This window comes from Amblyomma mixtum, chromosome 1, assembly GCF_055824585.1.
Source record: "Amblyomma mixtum isolate Tamu chromosome 1, ASM5582458v1, whole genome shotgun sequence".
NCBI lineage: Eukaryota > Metazoa > Arthropoda > Arachnida > Ixodida > Ixodidae > Amblyomma > Amblyomma mixtum.
This window is the reverse complement of record NC_143012.1, coordinates 84,609,515-84,630,945: the sequence shown is the minus strand read 5'-3', so window position 1 is coordinate 84,630,945 and position 21,431 is coordinate 84,609,515. Positions and strand designations below refer to the sequence as shown.

Here is a 21,431-nt window from a genome sequence, read left to right as displayed (position 1 = left end):
AATCAGAGCTTCTGCATGTCAGAGCGAACCCAAAGGATAGGACAGCAATTCACATCTCTTTGTCAGGAGGTCATATTAGAGAGGTGGAGGAGCTCCGTATTCTGGGCCTTTTCATTCACCACAGACTCAGACCGGACTCCACCATTGTGAAACTCAAGAGAGTAGGCGAACAGGTAGGGCGCATAATCCGCCGCGTTTCCAACAAGCGGGGCTGTCTGCGGGGCAGGGACGCGCTTCGGCTCGTCTATGCCTTCGTGGCTAGCCGGATCCTCTACGCCGTGCCATATCTCCGCACTACTAAGCAAGACGAGGCGCGGATAGACGCCATCATCCGCAAGGCAACTAAGCGAGCCGTGGATCTCCCGGTGGCTACCTCTAATGCCAAACTCAAGGCACTCCTACCAGGAGCTGCGGGAGGCCCATCTCGTGAACCAATACACGCGGCTCATGCAGACGACCCCTGGGCGCCGCCTGCTAAACCGCTTACACATCCAACACGACTGCACTCCAGAGGAGGCGGGGCGTATCCCAGTACTGTGGCGCCATATGCTCTCCCCGCTCCCCGTAACATGGACACCGACATGCACGAAAACAGACGACAAGCGCGGGCTCGGGCTCTTGAGAGACAACATGGCTCCCGACCCGATGTATATTATGTAGACGTAGCAGGGCCATCGCCCACGGGATTTTACACGGCCGCTGTCGTTCACCAGGAAATGCACGTTGATGGACTCTCTTTTCGAGCCCCGAATTCAATGCGAGCCGAGGAAGTAGCGATAGCGCTTGCTGCCGCCCACGCCAATTCGAGAATCATCATTACGGACTCCCGAAAAGCATGTGATCATTACTTGGCAGGGGAGATCTCCCCCTTAGCTGCTTGCATTCTAAGACGGACTGCCACTGATCCAACACCGAAAAGAATCATTTGGGCTCCTGGCCATCAGGGCTTACGAGGTAATGAGGCCGCTGACGCGGCTGCCCGAGCGCTTATTCACCGGGCTCCTCATCACAGCTCTTCTTGCTCGGAGGCTAAGCAGCTGCTGCTGCGATTCAGGGAAATAATAACGCATTATACCGACAACCGTGCACCGCCTTTTCCCGGCCCCTGCAAAGGGGCTGAGTAAGACGGAGGAGCGAACTTTAAGGCGCCTGCAGACAGGAACTCTACTCTGTCCTGCAATCTTAAAGCATTACGATCCTAACACGGATGGGCGATGCCCGCACTGTGGGGAGACCTGTCATATCTTCCACATAGTGTGAGCATGTACTCAAAATCCCCACCTCCCTCCTTCCCCTACCCCTTCCAGAGAGGCATGGGAGACTGCCCTCCTCAACTGCTCCTCGCTTGAGTCCCAAAGGGCTCTGGTGAAACGGGCGAGAGACGGGGCATTGTCATGCGGTGTCCCGGACTAGGGACGCCGACCATGTAGCGGGGCCACTCTGTGGCTTATTTCAGAAATTAAAAGTTTTCACCACCACCACCTCGTTACCGTTTACAGATTCGTGCGCCGGGGTCCAGATGATGTTGATCGTCCTATCAATCGCTCCTTGTGTTAAAATTTTGGGTGGTGAGGGGGTTTACCCTCCCTCTACTGAAATTTTGGATTGCAGTTTTACTGTCACTAACAATGTATCTAGCTTTGGTGCCAGCGCAAGCGATCGCTATCGCGGCTTCCTCTGCTATCTCGGTTTCTTTCCCTAGTATGGTGGCCGCCGTGATGAGAGTGCCCCCCCCCCCCCCCCCCCCCAATCTACCACCGCTACGGTCATATATCGACTGTGTCTGTCCCCTGCCGCACCCACGTAGGCGACTTCATTTCGGGGTTTGCCGCGATATATTGTTTCTATCGCTTCCGCCCTTCTCTGACGCCTTTCCTTATTAATCTCAGGGTGCATGTTTTTGGGTAGGGGAGGGATTCGAAGGTGCGCCCTGATTTCCCTGTCAATGTCGACCCTATCCTTTTGCCCCCTGTCTGTGGCCATTCCAGTATTACTGAGCGTAGCTCTTCCCACTCGCGTCGTGCCGAGTCTTTCAAGTTGCGAGGTTTTAACCGCTTCCGTGATTTCGGCAATCGTATTGTGCAGTCCTAGGGCCAGTAGCTTCTCCGTCGATGTACATGTTGGGAGCCCTAGAGCCTTTTTTACGCATTTCCTGAGGAGCGCGTCTATCTTGTTCCTCTCATCTGCCTTTAGGTCTGCGGCGCAAATATATGAGACCAGCTTAACCTCGAGCAGAGCTTAACCTGAGTCTAACACCGTCGCCAATCGTGCCGACGGCCCAGCAATGCAATACCATGAGCCAATGAGGCTGAACACGTGGTTTTGTACGTCTATCGGTTTAACTACCTTGAAACCGCACCATTCTTGGTAAACAGTACATGTGTTCGCGAAATGAATGCTTGAAAAGAAGATTGGAAGGGACACTACAGCTCCCTGTTAAAGACATGACCTTCTTTTGGATCTCCTCACTGAACCCTGGCCAATCCCCGTCGTGGGTATGTGCCATACCACCCAGGCAGCAACAACGACGACAACGCGACAGCGCAATGGGTTAATTCCCACATCTGCAGAAGGTCATTTTCTGCAACCTTGCGCGGCGCAGCACATAACATTTATTTCTGTTTCAATATCCTGTATTTGTACATACAGTATACTGCCGCCCTACCCCTACCCTTTCTTCTATAGCTCCCTTCTTTCTTTCTCTCTCCCTGTCCTTTTATTCCCGCTAGCCGCAGCTCAGGTGCTTCAGGTTTCGATGGAAGATGCCGCGGCTAGAAACATCTGTTCCTTCCATTTTTATTTTTGTTTCATTTTTATTACTAATATATAGCCACTAACAACAACATTTTCTACAATGGGAATACCGAGTATCTGCCCTCGCTTCGGCGAGCGCGGCTTCGGCCGCTTATCTGTTTTTTTCAGCAGCGCCCGCACCGGCGGACGCAGTTGTTGTTGTTGTTGTTGTTGCCTTGGTGGCATGGCACATACCCACGACGGGGGATTGGCCAGGGTTCAGTGAGGAGAGCCCAAAGAAGGCAAATTGGTACCAAGCTAATGGATAACCTGCTGCGACGCGCGTCTTTTTCTTTCCTTTTTCTCTTTCCTCTGATCTCTCAACTCTCCTCTATCTGCACGAGGCACCGGTGGTGGCTTTGCTCGAGCCAGTAGGCAGGCCCGTGCAATTTTGTTTTCATCCTTCTCTCAGTCACAACAAAACACAGCATTTTCTACATTCATAGATATCTTGAGCCGCCGAGTTGGCTCAGTGGTTAGTGCGCTCGGCTGCTGACCCGAAAGGCGCGGGTTCGATCCCGGCCGCGGCGGCAGAATTTCGATGGAGGCGAAATTCTAGAGGCCCACGTGCTGTACGATTTCTAGTGCACGTTGAAGAACCCCAGGTGGTCGAAATTTCCGTAGCCCTCCACTACGGCGTCCCTCATAGCCTGAGTCGCTTTGGGACATTGAACTAATAAACCAAACAAACAAGAAAGCATACAACCAAAGTTTGGCTTTTGTACTGGTTTAATTACTACTTAGTAAATTTACCCGCCCTAAATTTAAAGTTAGGAGCACGCGGGCCTTTATTGGCGGCCTGCAGAGACGCCGCCGAACGGGTGGCGTCGCTGCGTCACGCGCTGCCTCCGCCCTCGCTGGTCAGTTCGTCGCCGGCCGGTCTGGCCACCGCGTTCCTCTCGTCGTCCCTGTGGCCCTCTCCGTGCTGCAGCGCCGTCTCGGCCGCCGCCCGGTCCTTGTCCGCCGGGGAGTCGCACTCGAGGGTCAGGCGAGCCATCAGCAACTCCGGGTCCAGGGAATTGTCCTGCGGGGCAAGAACCAGCTTCCACTTTTGAGGCGAAAGCCTTCAATGGCTCATACTGTCGTCCGTCCGTTAACAAAGCGTGTCACACGCGTTTAACTCGGGAACTAAAAATGATAGAAGAAAACCAGTGGTTGCCTCAAACAGAGGAGGAAAGAGTTCTTTGACGGTGAGGACACGGGTTCTCCTTACCATACAGATTCAGATTTGGTTTATTGGTTTATTGGGCTTTAACGTTACATAGCAACTGAGGCTATGAAGGACGCCGTAGTGGAGGGCTAGGGAAATTCCGGCCATCTGGGGATCTTTAACGTGCACTGACATCGCACAGCACACGGGCCTCAAGAACTTCGCCTACATCGAAATTCATCCGCCGCGGCCGGGATCGAACCCGCGTCTTTCGGGCCAGCAGCCGAGCACCATAACCACTGAGCCACCGCGGCGGGGCATGCAGAGATTCAGAGCTTGAGGGCTGGTATAATAGCTTTAATATACGACTAAGAAGCAAACCATGCAGCCTGGTTACTTTTGACAAAGACTGTACTTAAAAGTTGCGAATTCCTGCCGACACTAACCATCTTTGGTTACGCGCGTACATTTGCCGGATCAACTGGCGAGAACATTCAACCCCGACAGGGCCCCATCGTTGCACCTGCGCTATGTCTTGAAACCCCCAAATAAAGTCGCTATATCATTGTTGCAAAGCACGATCCCATTGGTGGTCGGGAGCCAGGTGTTAGGGCTGCCTATAGACTTTTTTGACGTACGCGCAAGCCATACTACATAAAAAAGCAGGGCAGCAACATGCGATCAGGCTTCGCCGTTGCCGGCCATGCAGATGCAGTGTGCTGAGGAAATGTCGCCGTCGCTTTTCGCGAGGACCCACACGCACACGTGTTGCTTGTTCAGACTTTGCGAGTGGTTCGCCGGGGCATAAATCACAACGGCAACAAAAAGAATTTGTATCTTAGCCCTTGCCTGTGCTTTGAGGAGCCTGGTCTCGGTTGTGACCGTTTTCACGCATGGCTTCCATTCGCATCCACTTGTGAGAATGGTTTATGGTTTATGGGGTTTAACGTCGCAAAGCGACTCATGCTGCTATGGTGCTATGGCCTTCAAAGCTTCATTGGCCTTAATGGATACTGAACCAAACTTTTGTAGCTGCTCTTTTACATGTAAACAAGAGCTTGACTGTTAAAACTGATATATTCGACAAGCATTTTAGCGAAAAAAGGAGGAAAGCACGTTTTTTTCGCGATTTATTGTCGTATCGTTGCACCTGGCGGCCGCTTGTGGAAGCTGCGACAAGACGTCTTAACACCCGCGTGCCCACTGTTCCCGCAGGAGCACGACTGCCATCGCTACTCGCGGGTTTTGCCGGTTTTGCGTCGGCAGCATCGGACGTTGGGAGCCTTATCGCTTGGTCTAACCAAACTGCAGTGCGACATCGCGCTTCGAGTGAAGCGACCGGTTGCCTGTCGGACGAGGATGTTATGACGTCACGCTCTTCACCTCGCGCCGGCTTGGAGGGTTTGGCACGCGCTCATATAACATCGAAAATAAAAACATCTGCAGAAAAATATGCGAAGTGACGACTAGATTTCGGTGAAATCACACTCCGAGAACCGATTTTCAGCGTTTTTGTTCAATTTTAAGATTTTGCTTCAGTGTCCGAATGACAAAACTTGTTCTCCGAACTAGAAATTCAGGACTGCGGACGACGTCGACGGGCGGCCACGTGTCCAAATCAATAGCGCACACGTCGGCGCGTAGTGTGAATGGGTCCACGCTGCACGGCTTTGCCTTTTCCTCATAGCGCGCCCGATCTTTCGGGTGAAGCTGCACGCAGCAATCGGGCACAGAAACTGCTCACATCTTCCACACGCGCAGAAATGGCACACGAGCAACCCCGTGTTTGCTTGATTGACTATCGAAGACGGCGCGGCTCTCGGTCAGTTCACTGAAGCCTGCCTGTGCGGCGCCGACTGCTGCCTAAGATAAATTGTAGTTCGAGGCATAATAAATTAATAAGAAAATGGGCCTCTCCCGCACCACAACTGTATCGCGGATTCAAGCCAATCAAAATAAATGAATTGGCCCGTAGGCAATTGTAATTTCACCACCCGAAGGTGGAAAGAAATCAATAAAGGAATACTACTATAGCGACCCAGCGATCTCCCCTGGGAAGTAGCGGAAAGGGAAATGGGACATAAAAGGGGAATGGGGACAGCGAGGTTCTTGTTCTGATCCTTCAATTGTCTCGACTCCATTTCTGGCCTGCCTGGCCAAGACAGGGAGAGCGTCGAGATTACCCAATGGTGCGGCCCCACTCACGGGGTGCCCGACCACCCACCATACGAAACGGGCTCCGACCGCCGAAGACAGGAAAATTTAACACGGGGTCAGCAGCTACTCAAGGGCCCCTCCACGACTGGGTTTGTTTCCAACATGCCGGCTAACAACCAAGGAGGGCTTTTCACGGTTTTTCAGACTCCGGAAGCATATGTGATAGGTCCGGCCAGTAGAGGCCCCAGTTCGTCAGCCTACACGGCACCACCGGCCCTCGGCCTCGGACCTGACACCCCCGGAGGACCCATCTGTGCTTCCTACCATCCATCCATGCACTTATTTCCTCCCCTAGCTTGCTCGTCTCCTACTGAGGAGCGAGTGTTCAAGGCCGGGCGACCGGGCGACAAACCAAGAACGGGTCTTAGGGTGAGAGGACCGGGCCTACTCCGTCGTTACTCCACCACATCGCCGGAGTCACCGGACTGACAGTCGTACTCCATCCCCGTCCCTCAGCGTCCCGCAAAGGCCATGACAGCCCTGCGGCCGGCCGTGAGGCCGCTTCCCCGAGGTGTCGGTTCAGTGCCTGGCTACTGTAAACCCCCGCGCGGACCTGGTTTCTCCGGAACCAGAAACCGGCGCGTGCGGAGGGAAGTAGCATGTATTTGAAACCTTTCGCTCTTTTGACATGCCTTCCGGGCCGGATTTCGTAGATCCAACCTTAGTATAAACCCAGGCCTGCCTCCGCTCAGGCATCGGACCTCACGCGCGCGACTGGCCCTCACAGTCGTCTGGGAGTCGCTGCCATTCCCATGGGGTTTCGCATCCCCAGAGGATCGGTCCCGGCAGTCCCATCCCCACTGCTGGAATTGCACTGGAACAGAGCCTAGCAGCCGAAACTACACCGGCCCGTATCCGGTGGCGGGGGGGGGGGGGGGGGCACGAGCAGAGAGCACAGTCAGATTCCCCCACCCCCCCCCTGCTGCCGAAGACAGCAAGAAGGCGGATTACCCGGAATGCATAGCGCCACCGGCGTTCGTGCAAGCTCCATATATGGGTATTAATTCATTAACGCTATCGCATCATCATCAGCCTGACTAAGCCCACTGCAGGGCAAAGGCCTCTCCCATATCTCTCCAATTAACCCTGTCCTTCGCCAGTTGCGGCCCCCGTATTCCCGCAGATTTCTTAATCTTATCCGCCCACCTAACTTTCTGCCGCCCCCTGCTACACTTGCCTTCTCTTGGAATCCACTCCGTTATTCTTAAAGACCAGCGGTTATCCTGCCTTCGCATTACATGCCCTGCCCAAGCCATATCATCAAAGGTGCACTGAAGAGGAATCTGAACTCGTCTTTTTGCCACGGGAACTCGATCTACACGTTCCAAGCATCCTTAGAAACTTCCACTTATTGCCCTGTGCGGCCGATTTCCCTAATTAAATCGAATCAACGTCCGGCTCCCGCTTTTATTTTTTGAATTCTCCCCGTGCGGTGGGCGGAGTCGACCAACGCGTGGAGTGCCTTTCAGCCAGCTCCTTGGAGGCTTTGCTTTCGATTTATTTTGTTTTAGGTTTCCGTGAATAAATAGTTTCATTCGTAGATAATATAGCCGCAAAATAAGCCCGCATAAATTAAAATACGCGCGGACTATTTGCTTCTACGGATTACTACATATTACTCCGCCGAAGGCAGAGCGGCATGCCGCCATGGGACTGGCTGAAAGGCACTCCACGCGTTGGTCGACTCCGCCCACCGTACGGGGAGAATTAAAAAAAAAGGCGGGAGCCGGACATTAATTCGATTTCATCAGGGAAATCGGCCACGCAGGGCAATAAGTCGAAGTTTCTAAGAATGCTCGGAACGTGCAGATCGAGTTCCCGCGGCAAAATGACGAGTTCCCCTCCATTTTTCTTCTTTTGAGGCCCTGCGTCTACCCTAATCGATGGCCAGGTTATGGTGACGCGGCACAGAGAACTTCTTCCACATTGAAACTGCTTCACTCGTTTCTCGTTGCGCTGAGCCTTTGGCATCGTCCCAAACAGCTCAGGTAATCGGCCCAGTATTAGAAATGGATGGTTTCACTGTGGTCCTTTGTATAGGACCAATACATTTCCAATATGAAGCCGATAACCGTGCTGCTTGGGTAAAGGCTGTGAGCCCGTCGTCAGCGCCTTATTATATTGCCACGTGATGCCCGCTGACATGAAGGATAGTTTAGAGACAGAGATACACACCGGTTGCTGGCCGGCGGCGGAAGCCGAGACGCCCGCCTCCGCGGTTGCACTGGGGGATCGGGAAGAGGCCTCGACCAACTCTTCGTACTGGCCGTCGGGCGACGAGGAGGTGGTGCAGTCGGTTCGCGACGGCCGGGGTGTCGGGGGCCGGCCCACTATGGGCTTCAGATTCAGCGGGTCCACCTCGGGGTCGAGGTCGGTGGCGATGACAAGCCGCTTGCCGTCATCGAAAGATACCGAGCGACACTGGCGGCTAGGGGGGTGGCGCTCGGGCATGGCCATCGGTGACACCTGCGCAGAGGAGCCGCCACCGCGTGAGGTCTGAAGGCGCTTACTCTCGCCACAGTGCGCTGCGCTACCTGACCGCACGAAGTCAAATGTCAACGTTTCAGTCCTACGCAACGAGAGGGTTCCTGCCGCCACACATATGCAGTGGCAACTGCTAGAAGACCACATTCTTCCCTCAGACCTTCCAAGGCACAAGGTCTCGCACTGACCCCTGCATCATCAGTGTGTGGAGCAGGAACAAGCGACAGCCCGAAGCAACCAGACGTCCCAGACTAGGTAGTGAAAGAGACACCGTCAGCATGAGACACTTCATCCGGCGATTCTCGGCCGCTGAAGAGAAAAGACGTCGTTACATTCAAGGTCACGCATTCACCCACTACCAAGACTGGGCAAACTTTAAGACCAGCTGCAGAACCGAACTACAGACTTGTTACTTTGCGCCGATAGAAAGCGGCATCCTTGACTTTATTAGATTACCGTACACACCTCCATTTCCATGCTCAGAGCGGCGGCCGAGACGCCCGCCTCTGAGCCAGCGCTGGGGGGTCGCGAGGAGGCCTCGGCCAACTCTTCGTACTGGCCGTCGGGCGACGAGGAGGTGGTGCAGTCGGTTAACGACGGCCGGGGTGTCGGAGGCCGGCCCACGATGGGCTTCAGCTTGAGCGGGTCCACCTCGGGGTCGAGGTCGGTGGCGATGACACGCCGCTTGCCGTCGTCGAACGACACCGACCGGAACTGGCGACCCGGGTGGGGCTCGTGCACGGCCATTGAAAAAGCATCTGCATGCACACCAGGCGAAAGCTGATGAACTAAAAAGGCGCAAAGACGGTAGCCATGTATTCATGGCCGCCTCACGAAGCAATGCAGATGAGGCTGTTTGTGGTACGGGGCACACATCGCACTAGCTGTCTTCACCAGACAACCCGCTAGAATCTTCCAGGAATGCTGCCCGCTCCCTCGAAGGAAGCGAAGATCTTGCAGCTCAGCTGGACTGCACCCCGCAGCAACGGGGCGCATCAGTGGGCCAAGATGACGTACGTCGTACTTTATCACCCCAGTCGACCCTCACGCTTCACAAGCTGGCAGTGCAATGTGTGAATCGGGTGGTTCCAGAAGCCATCCCGGGAAGTAGCACTGTCGACGCCTAGCGCGAGTTCGATCGTAACGCGTCTGTCCTTTGACGTGCAGCTACAAAAGCGCAGCACGAATGATTGTCCGCCAATTGGTGCATCGCCACTCACGTTCTCCAGCCATGTCTGGACCAGGTGAGCTGTGTGGACGGATCGTGGGTGTCTGCGTTCGGCCGTGGAATGCTCGGGGCTGCTGCCGATGGCCATCGGCCTCCCCGTGACGGGGCCGCCGCTGCTGCGCGCGCTGGCGTTCGCTGCAGCGCGCCACGAGCAGCCAATAATAGCCGGGCTCGCGCCCGCTCGAATGATGATGATCGCTGGAGGATGTCACTGACAGCCAGGCCGCTGCTTGCAAGAATAAGCAGTGGACCCTTATTTAAACCAAGTAGAACGCGTTGTCGGTCTAGTTGGTTCAATACTTCATACATGGTAGTTGCGCGAAATACACACACACACACACATGTACCCTGTCGTGTGTGTGTGTGCTTCGCGATTGCGCTCGTCCCGTACCCTGTCTTGTGTGCGTGCGTGTGTGCGTGTGCGTGTGCGTATGCGTGCGCGCGCGTGTGTGTGTGTGTGTGTGTGTGTGTGTGTGTGTGTGTGTGTGTGTGTGTGTGTGTGTGTGTGTGTGTGTGTGTGTGTGTGTGTGTCGCGCAACTGACATGTCTGAAGGACTTATTTGAACCCTTTCGGCCCTGGTGGCGTCAGTTGACATCGGGACACAAATTTTCTGCTCGCTGATCAGTGACGATAGATAAAGCTATTGATATTTATTGAGATAATTACTGTTGCTACCGGCATCACTGTTCTCACATTTCTCCTGAGCTGTAAGAAGGAAAGACATGGATGAAGAATTCAAGGTACTGCAAATATTTTAATTTCTTTCTAGCCTTTCCTTTTTTTCTGCTGAGACTTGAATGTGTTACGAACGACCTTCCTTGCTCACAACTACCACGGTCACCGGAGTAAAATAAATAGAAGAATAAGAATGGATTGGAGCGCATTTGGCAAGAACTATCATGAATGACAGTTTACCAATATCCATTAAGTGAAAAGTGTATCTTACCGGTACTCGGCTATGGAGCTGAAGCGTGGAGGCTAAGGAAAAGGGCTCGACCTAAATTCAGTGCAACCCAGCACGCTACATAAAGTAAAGTGATGTGTGTAATAATGATAGGTGCAGTTAAGAGACAGGTAGAGAGCAGACTGGGTGAGGGAACAAACTCGGGTTATTGACATCCTAGTCGAAATCAAGAGGAAGAAATGGGTTTGGGCCGGGCGCGTAGTGCGAAAGCAAAGCAACCAATCAAAAAGAGAGATTTTAATTAATTCAGGAGAGGGCTGCCTGGTTGATAGCTTAGCATGCTACTCCAGATGAGGGTGAAGGAAGAGGGTGAAAAAGAGGGGGAAAATGGTGAAAAGAAAAGGTGAAATGTGAAATAAAGCACACAGAACACTTAAGCACACACAAGCATACAGGATAATCAAAAGGGTATCATGAAACCCGCTTAGAAAAACCTTTAGAGTAATGCCTTTGTCCCACACGCAGCCGCAGCCACATCGTTCGGGTCCAAGGACATGCTCCTGGCGTAGAGGGCCGTCCTGATGGAGTCATAAATTATTTAACAACGCCTTGCGATTATTATTGAAAATTTGGTAGAGGCAGATCAAGTGTTTAAGATCTTCGCGCACACCACATGTTTTATGAAGAAAGATTTTAATGAAAGCAATGTCCAAGATAATTCGATAGATGCAATTGAATTACGGTCACGCCTATCCAAACTGCGTGGCATGCGAAATTCGCAAGTGGGGTCGATACGAAGGAGGGGTCTGTAATGACGCTGTGGATACCACCACAGAGAGCATTGCGTCAGCCAGGATTCAGCAGCCACAAGTCTGGCCCTATCACTACGGGAAAAGGGAATGGGTAGCAACACGCAGGTGTCGTCATGCGCTGCTTCCGCTGCGCGGTCACCCTGATCGTAGACTGCGAGGCTGCACAGAGAGCGGGTAACCACTTAAGCACAACATGGTGCCGTAGCTCGCAGGCCTCGGTGTGCTGCCTTTTCAAGTCTAAGACGAGATGCACCTAAATGCGCGATGACTTGTACTGCAGCGCAGCAGTCAATGAAGGTACCCCACGCTGTTGGGGGTTGTTGCCGAGTATGAGTAAAGAGCAGGCAGCTCGGTAGTAGTAGTCAAGCTGCGGTGGTTGAGTTTCGGCAAAAACACCGAAACTAATGACAAAGCCAAATCTGCTGTCAGTATGACGACGAGGCTGATCAGACGAATAGCCAACAGCAGACGCGGAGTCAAGGAAAAGGATCTTTGTCGTCTGGTTCAGGCCTTCGTTCTAAACAGAGTCGTATACTCAGTCCCCTACCTCCGCCTCTATGCAGCGGAGAAGCATAAAATCGATAGTATCATCAGACAAGCGTACAAGACCACCCTCGGTCTACCGCGTTACCAGTGGCGTAGCCAGAAATTTTGTTCGGGGGGGGGGTTTGCTCATGTTGCAGCGCGGCCTCCTCAAAGAATTGTGGACGGGTCAAACGCAAGAACAATAAACGCATTACCCTTGACAATGCTATTGTGCATCAGTTAACGCTACGCACTGTCTATACAAGTGAAATACGTTTTTTTAAAAAAAAAAGCATATATTCGCATGTCTTAAAAATTGTGGCAGACATAACTGATACCAATGCGTCTATGTTTTTGTGTACTTGCAAAGTAAAGAAAATATCACTCGAAGTCTAGAACTATATCAGTCCGAAACCATCAAAGCGGTGCATGCCGCTGATATGAAAAACGTAAAGGCCATGATATGAGCAAGTATAGAGGACACATATTTTAGTGAATCTTTATCGCTCAAGAACCTTTACATCTTTGTACAAAGAAAAATCTCACTGACGCTGTCCTTCGGTCAAGTGTACTGCGCAGCAGCAGCTGTCACCGGTCATGTGTTGCGAGTAATTGCACCAACATTTTAGTTGCAACAGCGACCACATGCATACACGAGAAATTTTGCAAAATATACGTTAGAAGTGCGAAGATAAAATGGATAATATTCTCTCCTGTGGCATGACGGCACAACAACGCTCCGTCTCATCGGACCTCACTGCGTGCTTTGTCAACTTGTCTAATAGTGTGTTCATTTGGCTTGTCTCATTGTACGGTCCGATGTACGAGATTAAAAAAGTCAGTGCAACTTCGGCTCAAAAGTTTCTAAGAATATTAAATTAATTGAAGCTCAATATTTGGAAATCTAAAGTACGAATTTTGAAGTGTCAGTGCAGCTTTCACGTCAAAAGTTTATGGGAACTTTGTGCCCATTAAGTTTCGGAATTGAAATGCGTGGCTCCGTAGACTCCACGGCCGCCGCGAGATGCCGCGGCGAGCCCGCTTGCCATAGCTTGCCGTCGATAGGCCCTTGAAAAGTTTCCGCTAGGACAGGGCTCTTTGCGTTACGTGACTTCAGGTGCATGGGCGTTGCACCGAAATCCAACCGAGTTAGCAATGTTCGCGCCAAAATGTCTTGTCTAGTCTGAAAAAGACTTAGGTGGCAAAATCCAGAATGACAGTTCGAAAAAATTTCGGGGGGGGGGGGGGGGGGGGGGGGGGGGGGAAGCCCCATAAGCACCCCCCCCCCCCCCCGCCTACGCCCTTGCGCGTTACACGTCAACAGAGGGTCTCTAAGGGCTACACAACACGCTCGATGAACTCTGCGAGGCACACCTCACGACACAAGCGGAGAGACTCGCTCGAACTACTGCGGGTAGAGCCATTGTCTCCCTGGGCAACGCACCTCCGAGAGGAGACGCGAAAACTCAGCTACCGAAACATATCAGGAAGAACCTACTCATAAAACCACTCCCCAAGAACATGCATCCCGTGCACCACAAGGGCCGTCGTCTGGCCAGAGCACAAGCACTGCATGAAAAGTACGGACAGCACTCGGGAGCGGTGTACGTGGATGCTGCCGAGTACCAACACAACAAGGCCTACGCATTGGTGGCGGTGGATGGGCCCGAATGACTGCTCGTAGCCACGACTACCAAAACAAGCTCCTCCGAGATCGCGGAGGAGGCGGCAATAGCCTTAGCTCTTGCTTATACCACCGCTATTATTTTCAGCGACTCAAAATTCGCCGTTCGCAATTTCGCGAGGGGCCAAATATCCCCCACCACCCTGCCAGGATTTCCCGAGTGCGCAGGCACCCAGATGAGCTCAGCGCATCGAGGGAGGTGGGGGGGGGGGGGGGGGGGGGCATGTGCAAGCAGGCATTGTGCAGGGGGATGAACCCTGCCCCTGGTAAAATTTATAATGGTGATTTTAGTCACTAACAATGTAACGGGTGTCTGTGTATGCCAGAGCAATGGCTATAGCGGTCTCCTCGGCTTCCTCAGAAGTGGTGCCTGAAGGAAGCTCGAAAGTTAGGGGTGCTATGTGCTGGTTGTGGACAACCGCAATGGCTCCGTGCTCATTGCAGGCGGCATCCACTCGAACAGCATCGGGCTCATCCCCGTAACATTTGTGCAGCGCTGCCGCGCGGGCCTTCCTGCGACCCTGGTCACGGTGGGGGTGCATGTTCCTAGGTAATGGTATGGCATACATTCAAATGTGAATGTGGGTGGGAAATGTTCCTAGTGACGAACTGTTTGCAGGGATAGTGATGCCTAACTGACTGAGTATGCGGAAAAGAGGGAAAGGCTAGCGAGAAAGGAATTTAAATATTTGCAGTATCTCCCCTTCTTCTTGTTGTTGTTGTTTCCTTAGTGACATGACGCATACCCACGACGGGGGATAGGCCAGGGTTCAGTGAGGAGAGCCAAAAGAACCTTCTTCTTCTTCTTCTTCTTCTTCACCATATGAAAATGGCACATACCCACGCGGAGGGATTGGCCAAGGTATAGTGGTATAAATAAGGAAATTTTCATAGGATTACGACAAAATATCGGAGCCAAACGTGAATTTTGAAAAATGTATTCATGAAAAACGACAGGAGAATATATTATTTTAAGTGAAATAACAAAGAACATTTTGGCGAGAATAATAAAAAAAACTTCAAGACTTTTAAAGGAGTTAGCAAATCAACCTACCAGTTGCTGTTATGTAATCATGGAGATTCCCACAAATTGAACCCAATGCCAATCCTTTGGCGCTCGCTCTGAACGATAACAACACTGGCAAAGATAACGGGAGCCCTAACCTGGAGAGAGGGACCTCCAGGTAAATCTTTCTCTGAAGTGCGAACTTTGGACAGTAGAGAAGGAAATGGCCCACAGATTTTATGTCCCCGCATGAGTCACATAGGTTTGTCGGTGACCACCCACATCATCCTTGCTTCGTCTTCTTCTTCTTCTTCCTCTTAAGAATGGCACATACCCACATGGGGGGATTGGCCAAGGTGTAGTGGCATCCTGCTGCATTTTCTTCTTCCTTGTACCGCACAGCTCCGGAGAAATCTGAGAACAGGGATGCCGACCGCAACAGAAACCGGGAAGGAGTTATCCCAATAAATATGAATTGCTTTATTCTATCGTTACTGAGTCTCTAGAAGAAAATCTGCGTTCTGGTGTTACCTGACGGCCCCAGGGCAGAAATGGGTTAAATAAGGGTGCGCTTCTATTCTAGCAGGCAGCGGCCTGGCTATCGGCGTAATGCACCAGCGCGAGCCCAGCTATGTTTGGTTCCTCGTGGCGCACGCAGCGCACACCAGCGCGTCCAGCAGTGGGCGGTCCGGTCACGGGGAAGCCGATGGCCATCGGCAGCAGCCCCGAGCATTCCACGGCCGAACGCAGGCACCGAACACCCGTCCACACGGCTGACCTGGTCCAGACATGGCTGGAGAACGTGAGTGGTAGTGCACCGATTGGCAGACAATCATTTGTGCCGCACTCCTGTAGCTGCACGGCGATGTCCAGGCGTGTTACGATCCGGGAAAGGGACATACAAGGATTGCCTTTGGAACCGCCCCATTCAGGCTTCGCGCGGCCAGCTTGAGGGTCGATTAGGGTGATAACTCACGATACATCACTTGGCCCACTGTTGCCCGCCGTTGCTGCGTGCAGCAGTCAAGCTGAGTCGTGAGGTCCTCGCTTAAGCCTGTGGATGTGTTCCGCTTGCTAACCGTAAATTCCTTTCAGGGAGCGGGCGATATTCCTCATAGATTCTAGTGGGTTGTCAGATGAAGACTTTTAGGGTAACCTTGCGTTGCCTCGTAAGACGGCCATGAATACATGGCTGCCGTCTGTGCGCCTTTATTTTAGTACATCAGCTGTCCCTCGGTGTACATGATAGGTGTAATGTTAAGAGATCGGAAGCGAGCGATGTGGGTTAGGGAACAAACGCGGGTTAATGACATCCTAGTCGGATTCAAGGGGAAGAAATGGGCTTGGGCAGGGCATGTCATGCGAAGGCAAGATAACCGCTGGTCCTCAAGTGTAACGGAGTGGATTCCAAGAGAAGGCAAGCGTAGCAGGGGGCGGCAGAAAGTTAGGTGGGGCGGATGAGATTAAGAAGTTTGTGGGGATACGGTGGCCGCAACTGGCGAAGGACAAGGTTAATTGGAGAGACATGGAAGAGACCTTTGCCCTGCAGTGGGCGTAGTCAGGCTGATAATGATGATGATGTGCATGCAGATCCTTTCTCATTGGCCATGCACGAGCGCCACCCCCCTGGCCGTCAGTGTCGGTCGGTAACGTTCGACGATGGCAAGCGGCGTGTCATCGCCACCGACCTCGACCCCGAGGTGGACCCGCTCAAGCTGAAGCCCACCTTGGGACGGCCTCCGACACCCCGGCCGTCACGAACCGACTGCACCACCTCTTCGCCCGACGGCCAGTACGACGAATCGGGAGAGGGCTACTCGCGACCCCCCAGCGCAGGCTCAGAGGCGGGCGTCCTGGCCAACGCTGCGGCCCTGCTCATGGAAATGGAGGTGTGTACACTAATCTGTTATGCAGGGTGCTTCACCTAAAATTTTACTCAATTTTTAAAAACAGGCTTTTTGAGTTTGAACAGCGCTTTTTTTTTGTAGCGAGAGCTACACTACGCCAGCGGCTTCGGCCGTGGTCGCACCGACCTTGAGCCGTTGCCTAGCAACCGCCGCAGCTGTCGGGCGCCGCCGCTCGGCGCGCCATCTGGCATGACGTCACTCCGCCGTTGCGCTCGTCGTGGAGAAAACGCCGCTCGCCTCGCCAGTTGTGCGCATGCGTAGTAGAGGGAGAGGGGGTGTCGCAGTGTGCATATATATACGGTTCGGCGTAGCGGGAGGCGAGCCGTTATGGAGAGCGATGAGTCGGCTAGGCTGAAAGAAGCCAGAGACTACTGCGTGGGAACGAAATGGGGACGCGGCTAGACGAGATCGCTTAGCCTCCGACAGTGAATCCGCGACGGACGTAGACCGCTCTCGCTACCTACGAGGTTTAACCAGAGCTAAACCACAGGCATTTTTTTTGGCATAGCATTGTCACCGGTGAAGTACGACAGAATACACGTGCTAGCAGGCCGGTAAACTTACATTGAATAGTTTACTACACTTAGGCTCCTTAATTATTTGGAGACGTGTTGCTCACCGTAAGTAATAACCATACCAGCTTTTAGAATTTCGAAAATGCGCTTACCCTCGACGCTGTGGCTCAACAGATTTTGGCTATATCACGCCGAAGTGGATTCGCTTTCGAGAAGCTTGCAGGCAAAGCAACCTCTCCAGTGCACTTAACTCGTCGAGATAACCAAAATATATTGGGCCACAGCTCCGATGGTAACCGCGTTTTCGAAATTTGGCTACATGTTACTAGAAAAGTTAACTATTCCATATTAGTTAACCAGCCTGCTAGTTAGAACGTCCTAGGTGTATTCTGGTGTACTACACCGCTGACAATGCTATGTCGAAAAAGGCACTCTTCTAACTCAAAAACACAATTTTGCAAATTGCGTAAACTCTTACGTGAAACACACTGCATAAATTCGAGGGTATTGGGGTAGTGTAACACGGCCATAGTTCGGGTCTGCTGTCGGTCTTGTCGTTGGTCTAGTCTTGCTAGGTGCTGAATGCATGATCTTGAATTTAACGGCGTCTTGTATCTTCAGTGGCCGAGAACCGCCTGAAGAAGTTTCTCAGGCTGACGGTGTGTGTGTCATCACCGAGTCTGAGACCTCTGGTTGCTTCGGAATGTTTATTTTCCCTGATTAAGCTCTTAGTAAACAGCGCAAAGGTACAAGGCCAAAGAAAGAAAAGGAGGAAAAGGACAGGAAGGAAGACGAACACAGCGCTGTGTTCATCTTCCTTCCTGTCCTTCTTCTCCCTTTCTTTGTTTGGCCTTGAGCCTTTGCGCTGTTTACTATGAACTTAATTAGAGAATACTAACTAGCCCAGCAACTAACTCTACTGAAGTTCTTGTTCCTGTTCCACACACTGATGATGCAGCGGTCAGTGCGAGACCTTGTCCCTTGGAAGGTCTGTGGGAAGGACGTGGTCTTCTAGCAGTTGTCGCTGCATACGCGTGGTGGCAGGAATCTTGCTGCGTGGGACTGAAACGTTGACGTGTGGCTTCGTACAGTCAGGTAGCGCAGCGCACTGTGGTGAGAGTAAGCGCCTTCAGATGTCACGTGGTTCCTCTTCTCAGGCATCGCCGATGGCCAAGCACGAGCGCCACCCCGCGGGCCGCCAGTGTCGGTCGGTATCGTTCGATGACGGCAAGCGGCTTGTCATCGCCACCGACCTGGACCCCGAGGTGGACCCGCTGAATCTCAAGCCCGTCGTGGGCCGGCCCCCGACACCCCGGCCGTCGTTAACCGACTGCACCACCTCCTCGTCGCCCGACGGCCAGTACGAAGAGTTGGCCGAGGCCTCCTCGCCACCCCCCAGCGCCGCCTCGTAGGGGGGCGCCACCGCCCAACAGCCGGCGTGTGTATCTGTAAATAATGCTTATGCTAGCAGGTTCTCTCAGATAACGAATGGCAGTTTGCCAATATCCCTCCAGAGAAAAGTGTACAACGGCTGCATCTTACCGGTACTCACCTATGGGGCAGAAACGTGGAGGCTTACAAAGAGGGTTCATCCTAGGTTAAGGACAACGCAGCGAGCTATGGAAAGAAAAATGATAGGGGTAACGTTGAGATATCGGAATCGGGCGGAGTGATTGAGAGAACAAACGCGGGTTAATAACATCCTAGTTGAAATCAAGAGGAAGAAGTGGGCTTGGACAGGGCATGCAATGCGTAGGCAAAATAACCGCTGGTTTTTAAGGGTAACGGAGTGGATTCCAAGAGAAGGCAAGCGTAGTAGGGGGCGGCAGAAAATTAGGTGGGCGGATGAGATTAGGAAGTTTGCGGGGACACGGTGGGTGCAACTGGCAAAAGACAAGGTTAATTGAAGAGACATGGGAGAGGCCTTTGTCATGCAGTGGGAGTAGTCAGGCTGATTATGATGATGATGATGCTGGAGCCACGCTTTCGCAATAAGAAAAAATTCCAGGGGTGCACTTACGTCTGCTTAGGTGCAGTAGTGCGAAAGCATTTCTCTTGCTGCTGCCGATTATGTTGCTGCGGGTTTTTCTTTACGCCTTTGCCGTTTCTAAGTCGTGTTTTCGCTCTAACTTTGGTTATACCACATCTGAAAACGTGGGTCCGGTTGCTAGAGCGTCTAGTAAGAATACAAAAGTACTAATTAATTATTTAACTATTGATTTAATTGACTAATTAACTAACTGAGTAATTCATAAATTACATTGCCACTGAATGTGATGTGACAAGTAATTTAATAATTGAGATAAATAATCGATTCGGCACATTTTTTACTCAATCATTTTTGTGATTTAATGGGTTGTTATCGAATTTTATTGTTTATTTAATAAAATTAGTGAGCGCTAATCCATCAATTTCATTTAATTACTGATTAATTTATGAACGCTTAATCGTTACAATAATTCATCATCTGGTTAAAACTAATCATCGGTTGCTCGCGAACTGCAACCTGGGCCACGCAAGGACCACCGCTGAGAACTCCTGCCATCGCAGGGCAGTGGCGCATCGCTTAACCACTGCATGCCTCGCTGTGCCAGGACGGGTATGAGGACTCCCAGGGATCAATGAATGTAACGTACAGAGAATGGTCAATTCTGCATATATGGGAATTAACCCATCAACGCTATTGTGTCATACCCTTAAAGGCGGAGCTTAAAGGGACAGTGAGGAGACCTCTATATTAATATATTTTTTATAGCAAAATCCGATAGTTCGGCATGTCATGGCTTTGTTGCCACTTGGCCGGCAGCGAAAGATGCATTTATTTCTAAGAAATTTGGATTCGAAGTTGAAAAAGTTTTTCCCGCCGCTCTGATTCAAACTTGGGATTCTCCTATGACGACGCAGGACTAAGTGGCGTGAAACATGACATGCACATGACGTAACAGAGACTCCGTGATTTCTGGTGGCCAGCAGTGCGGCCCAGCAGCAGCCGAAAAGAAAGCTACCGCCGGCCGCACGTTGAAGGCATCTATCGGCTATTGCGGCCGTCGCTTCGTTTACGTTTGCACCGGCGTTTTGCCAGCATTACAATGGATCTCGTTCTCGAAGTCGTCAACGAAGTTCTCGCAAATAGACACCTTTAGCATACCGTGTACACTCAGGCCGGAATGAAACGCGAACAGAGCATGTCAAGAAAACAAAATATTTTACCTGCCTACTTTCAGCTGAAGTGTACAACTAGCCTGATTCATGTGTCTGGGTAAAGGGCCTACTGAAATGCATAATCGAAAATAGGTTGTAAAGGAATATCTCGCTGCAAAGCAGAAATGTGACATATGCGGAATACCGGGAGCCCGCATACCGCTGTGAGCAGCGCTGATTGGTCCCGGCGCTGCAGGAGCGCGCGTAGATGATGATGATGATGATGATGTAGCCTTCCCTTTGTAACGGGCGGGCGCCATAGAGTTTCTTACTATTACCTAGAGGGAAAGCTGGCAAGCCGTCTATGGGAGTTTGCATGGAGACCCCACGTGACCACCTCAGCCACCATGGGCGCTCAAAGCATCATGGGGCGGTGAGCTACTTGTTGCGGAACTGTAACTTTTGGCCAAAAAATAATAAAAAAATAAAGCTGTTTGATAGCTACAAACGTCCTAACATTCAATATCTTGTCTAATGATTGCAACAAACGAGCAGAAAATCATTTAAGTGCAAAGTTTGCCTAAAATAAGACATGACTGGCTTTCCTATTGGCCAAGTGATGAACACTAAAAAAACTAATATTTCGTAATTAACAGGCGCACTTTTAAAAGTAAATATGTTTTCAAAAAAAAATGTTGTTGTTTAGATACTTTAAGAGGTTTTTTAATGGCATTTCGGAAGAGTAAAACCTTTTATTGGCGTCGTGTGTCGTCGCGTCTTCACTACTATGGCTTTTGCACACTGCGTTCGCGCGAAAGTCGTCTGCGCACACACGAACTACGTTTTCGGAATGAAACGCCTTAGTACTGCCACTCTGTGTTCCCGAAAAACTACGACTGTGCCGCAACAAGTAGCTCACCGCCCCATGATGCTTTGAGCGTCCATGTTGGCTGAAGTGCAGCGCCGCCAGCTTTCCCTCTAGGTAGTAGTAAGAAACTCTATGGCGGGCGCCTACCAAAGGTGCCGTGGCTGGATAGATACACACATAAAAACACCACTATCAA

General features: G+C 51.7%; 1 protein-coding gene across 4 annotated transcripts in view; it reads right to left on the bottom strand.

Annotated features, from left to right (window-relative positions):
* Positions 1–3,516: 3,516 nt before the first annotated feature.
* LOC149367053 (uncharacterized) overlaps positions 3,517–21,431 on the bottom strand; it is a 44,554-nt gene continuing 26,639 nt past the window's right edge. For 2 of the 4 annotated variants that reach the window (XM_089553875.1, XM_089553870.1), the window contains exons 2-3: positions 8,336–8,626; positions 3,517–3,817 (exon numbers count right to left, since the gene is read on the bottom strand). In XM_089553875.1, the coding sequence (XP_089410001.1) occupies positions 3,629–3,817; positions 8,336–8,617 (471 nt within the window). In that variant the 5' untranslated portion in view covers positions 8,618–8,626 and the 3' untranslated portion in view covers positions 3,517–3,628. Of the gene's footprint in view, positions 3,818–8,335; positions 8,627–9,109; positions 9,403–9,864; positions 9,961–21,431 lie in introns of those variants that run through there. The other 2 variants (XM_089553862.1, XM_089553880.1) reach the window with 2 other exon arrangements.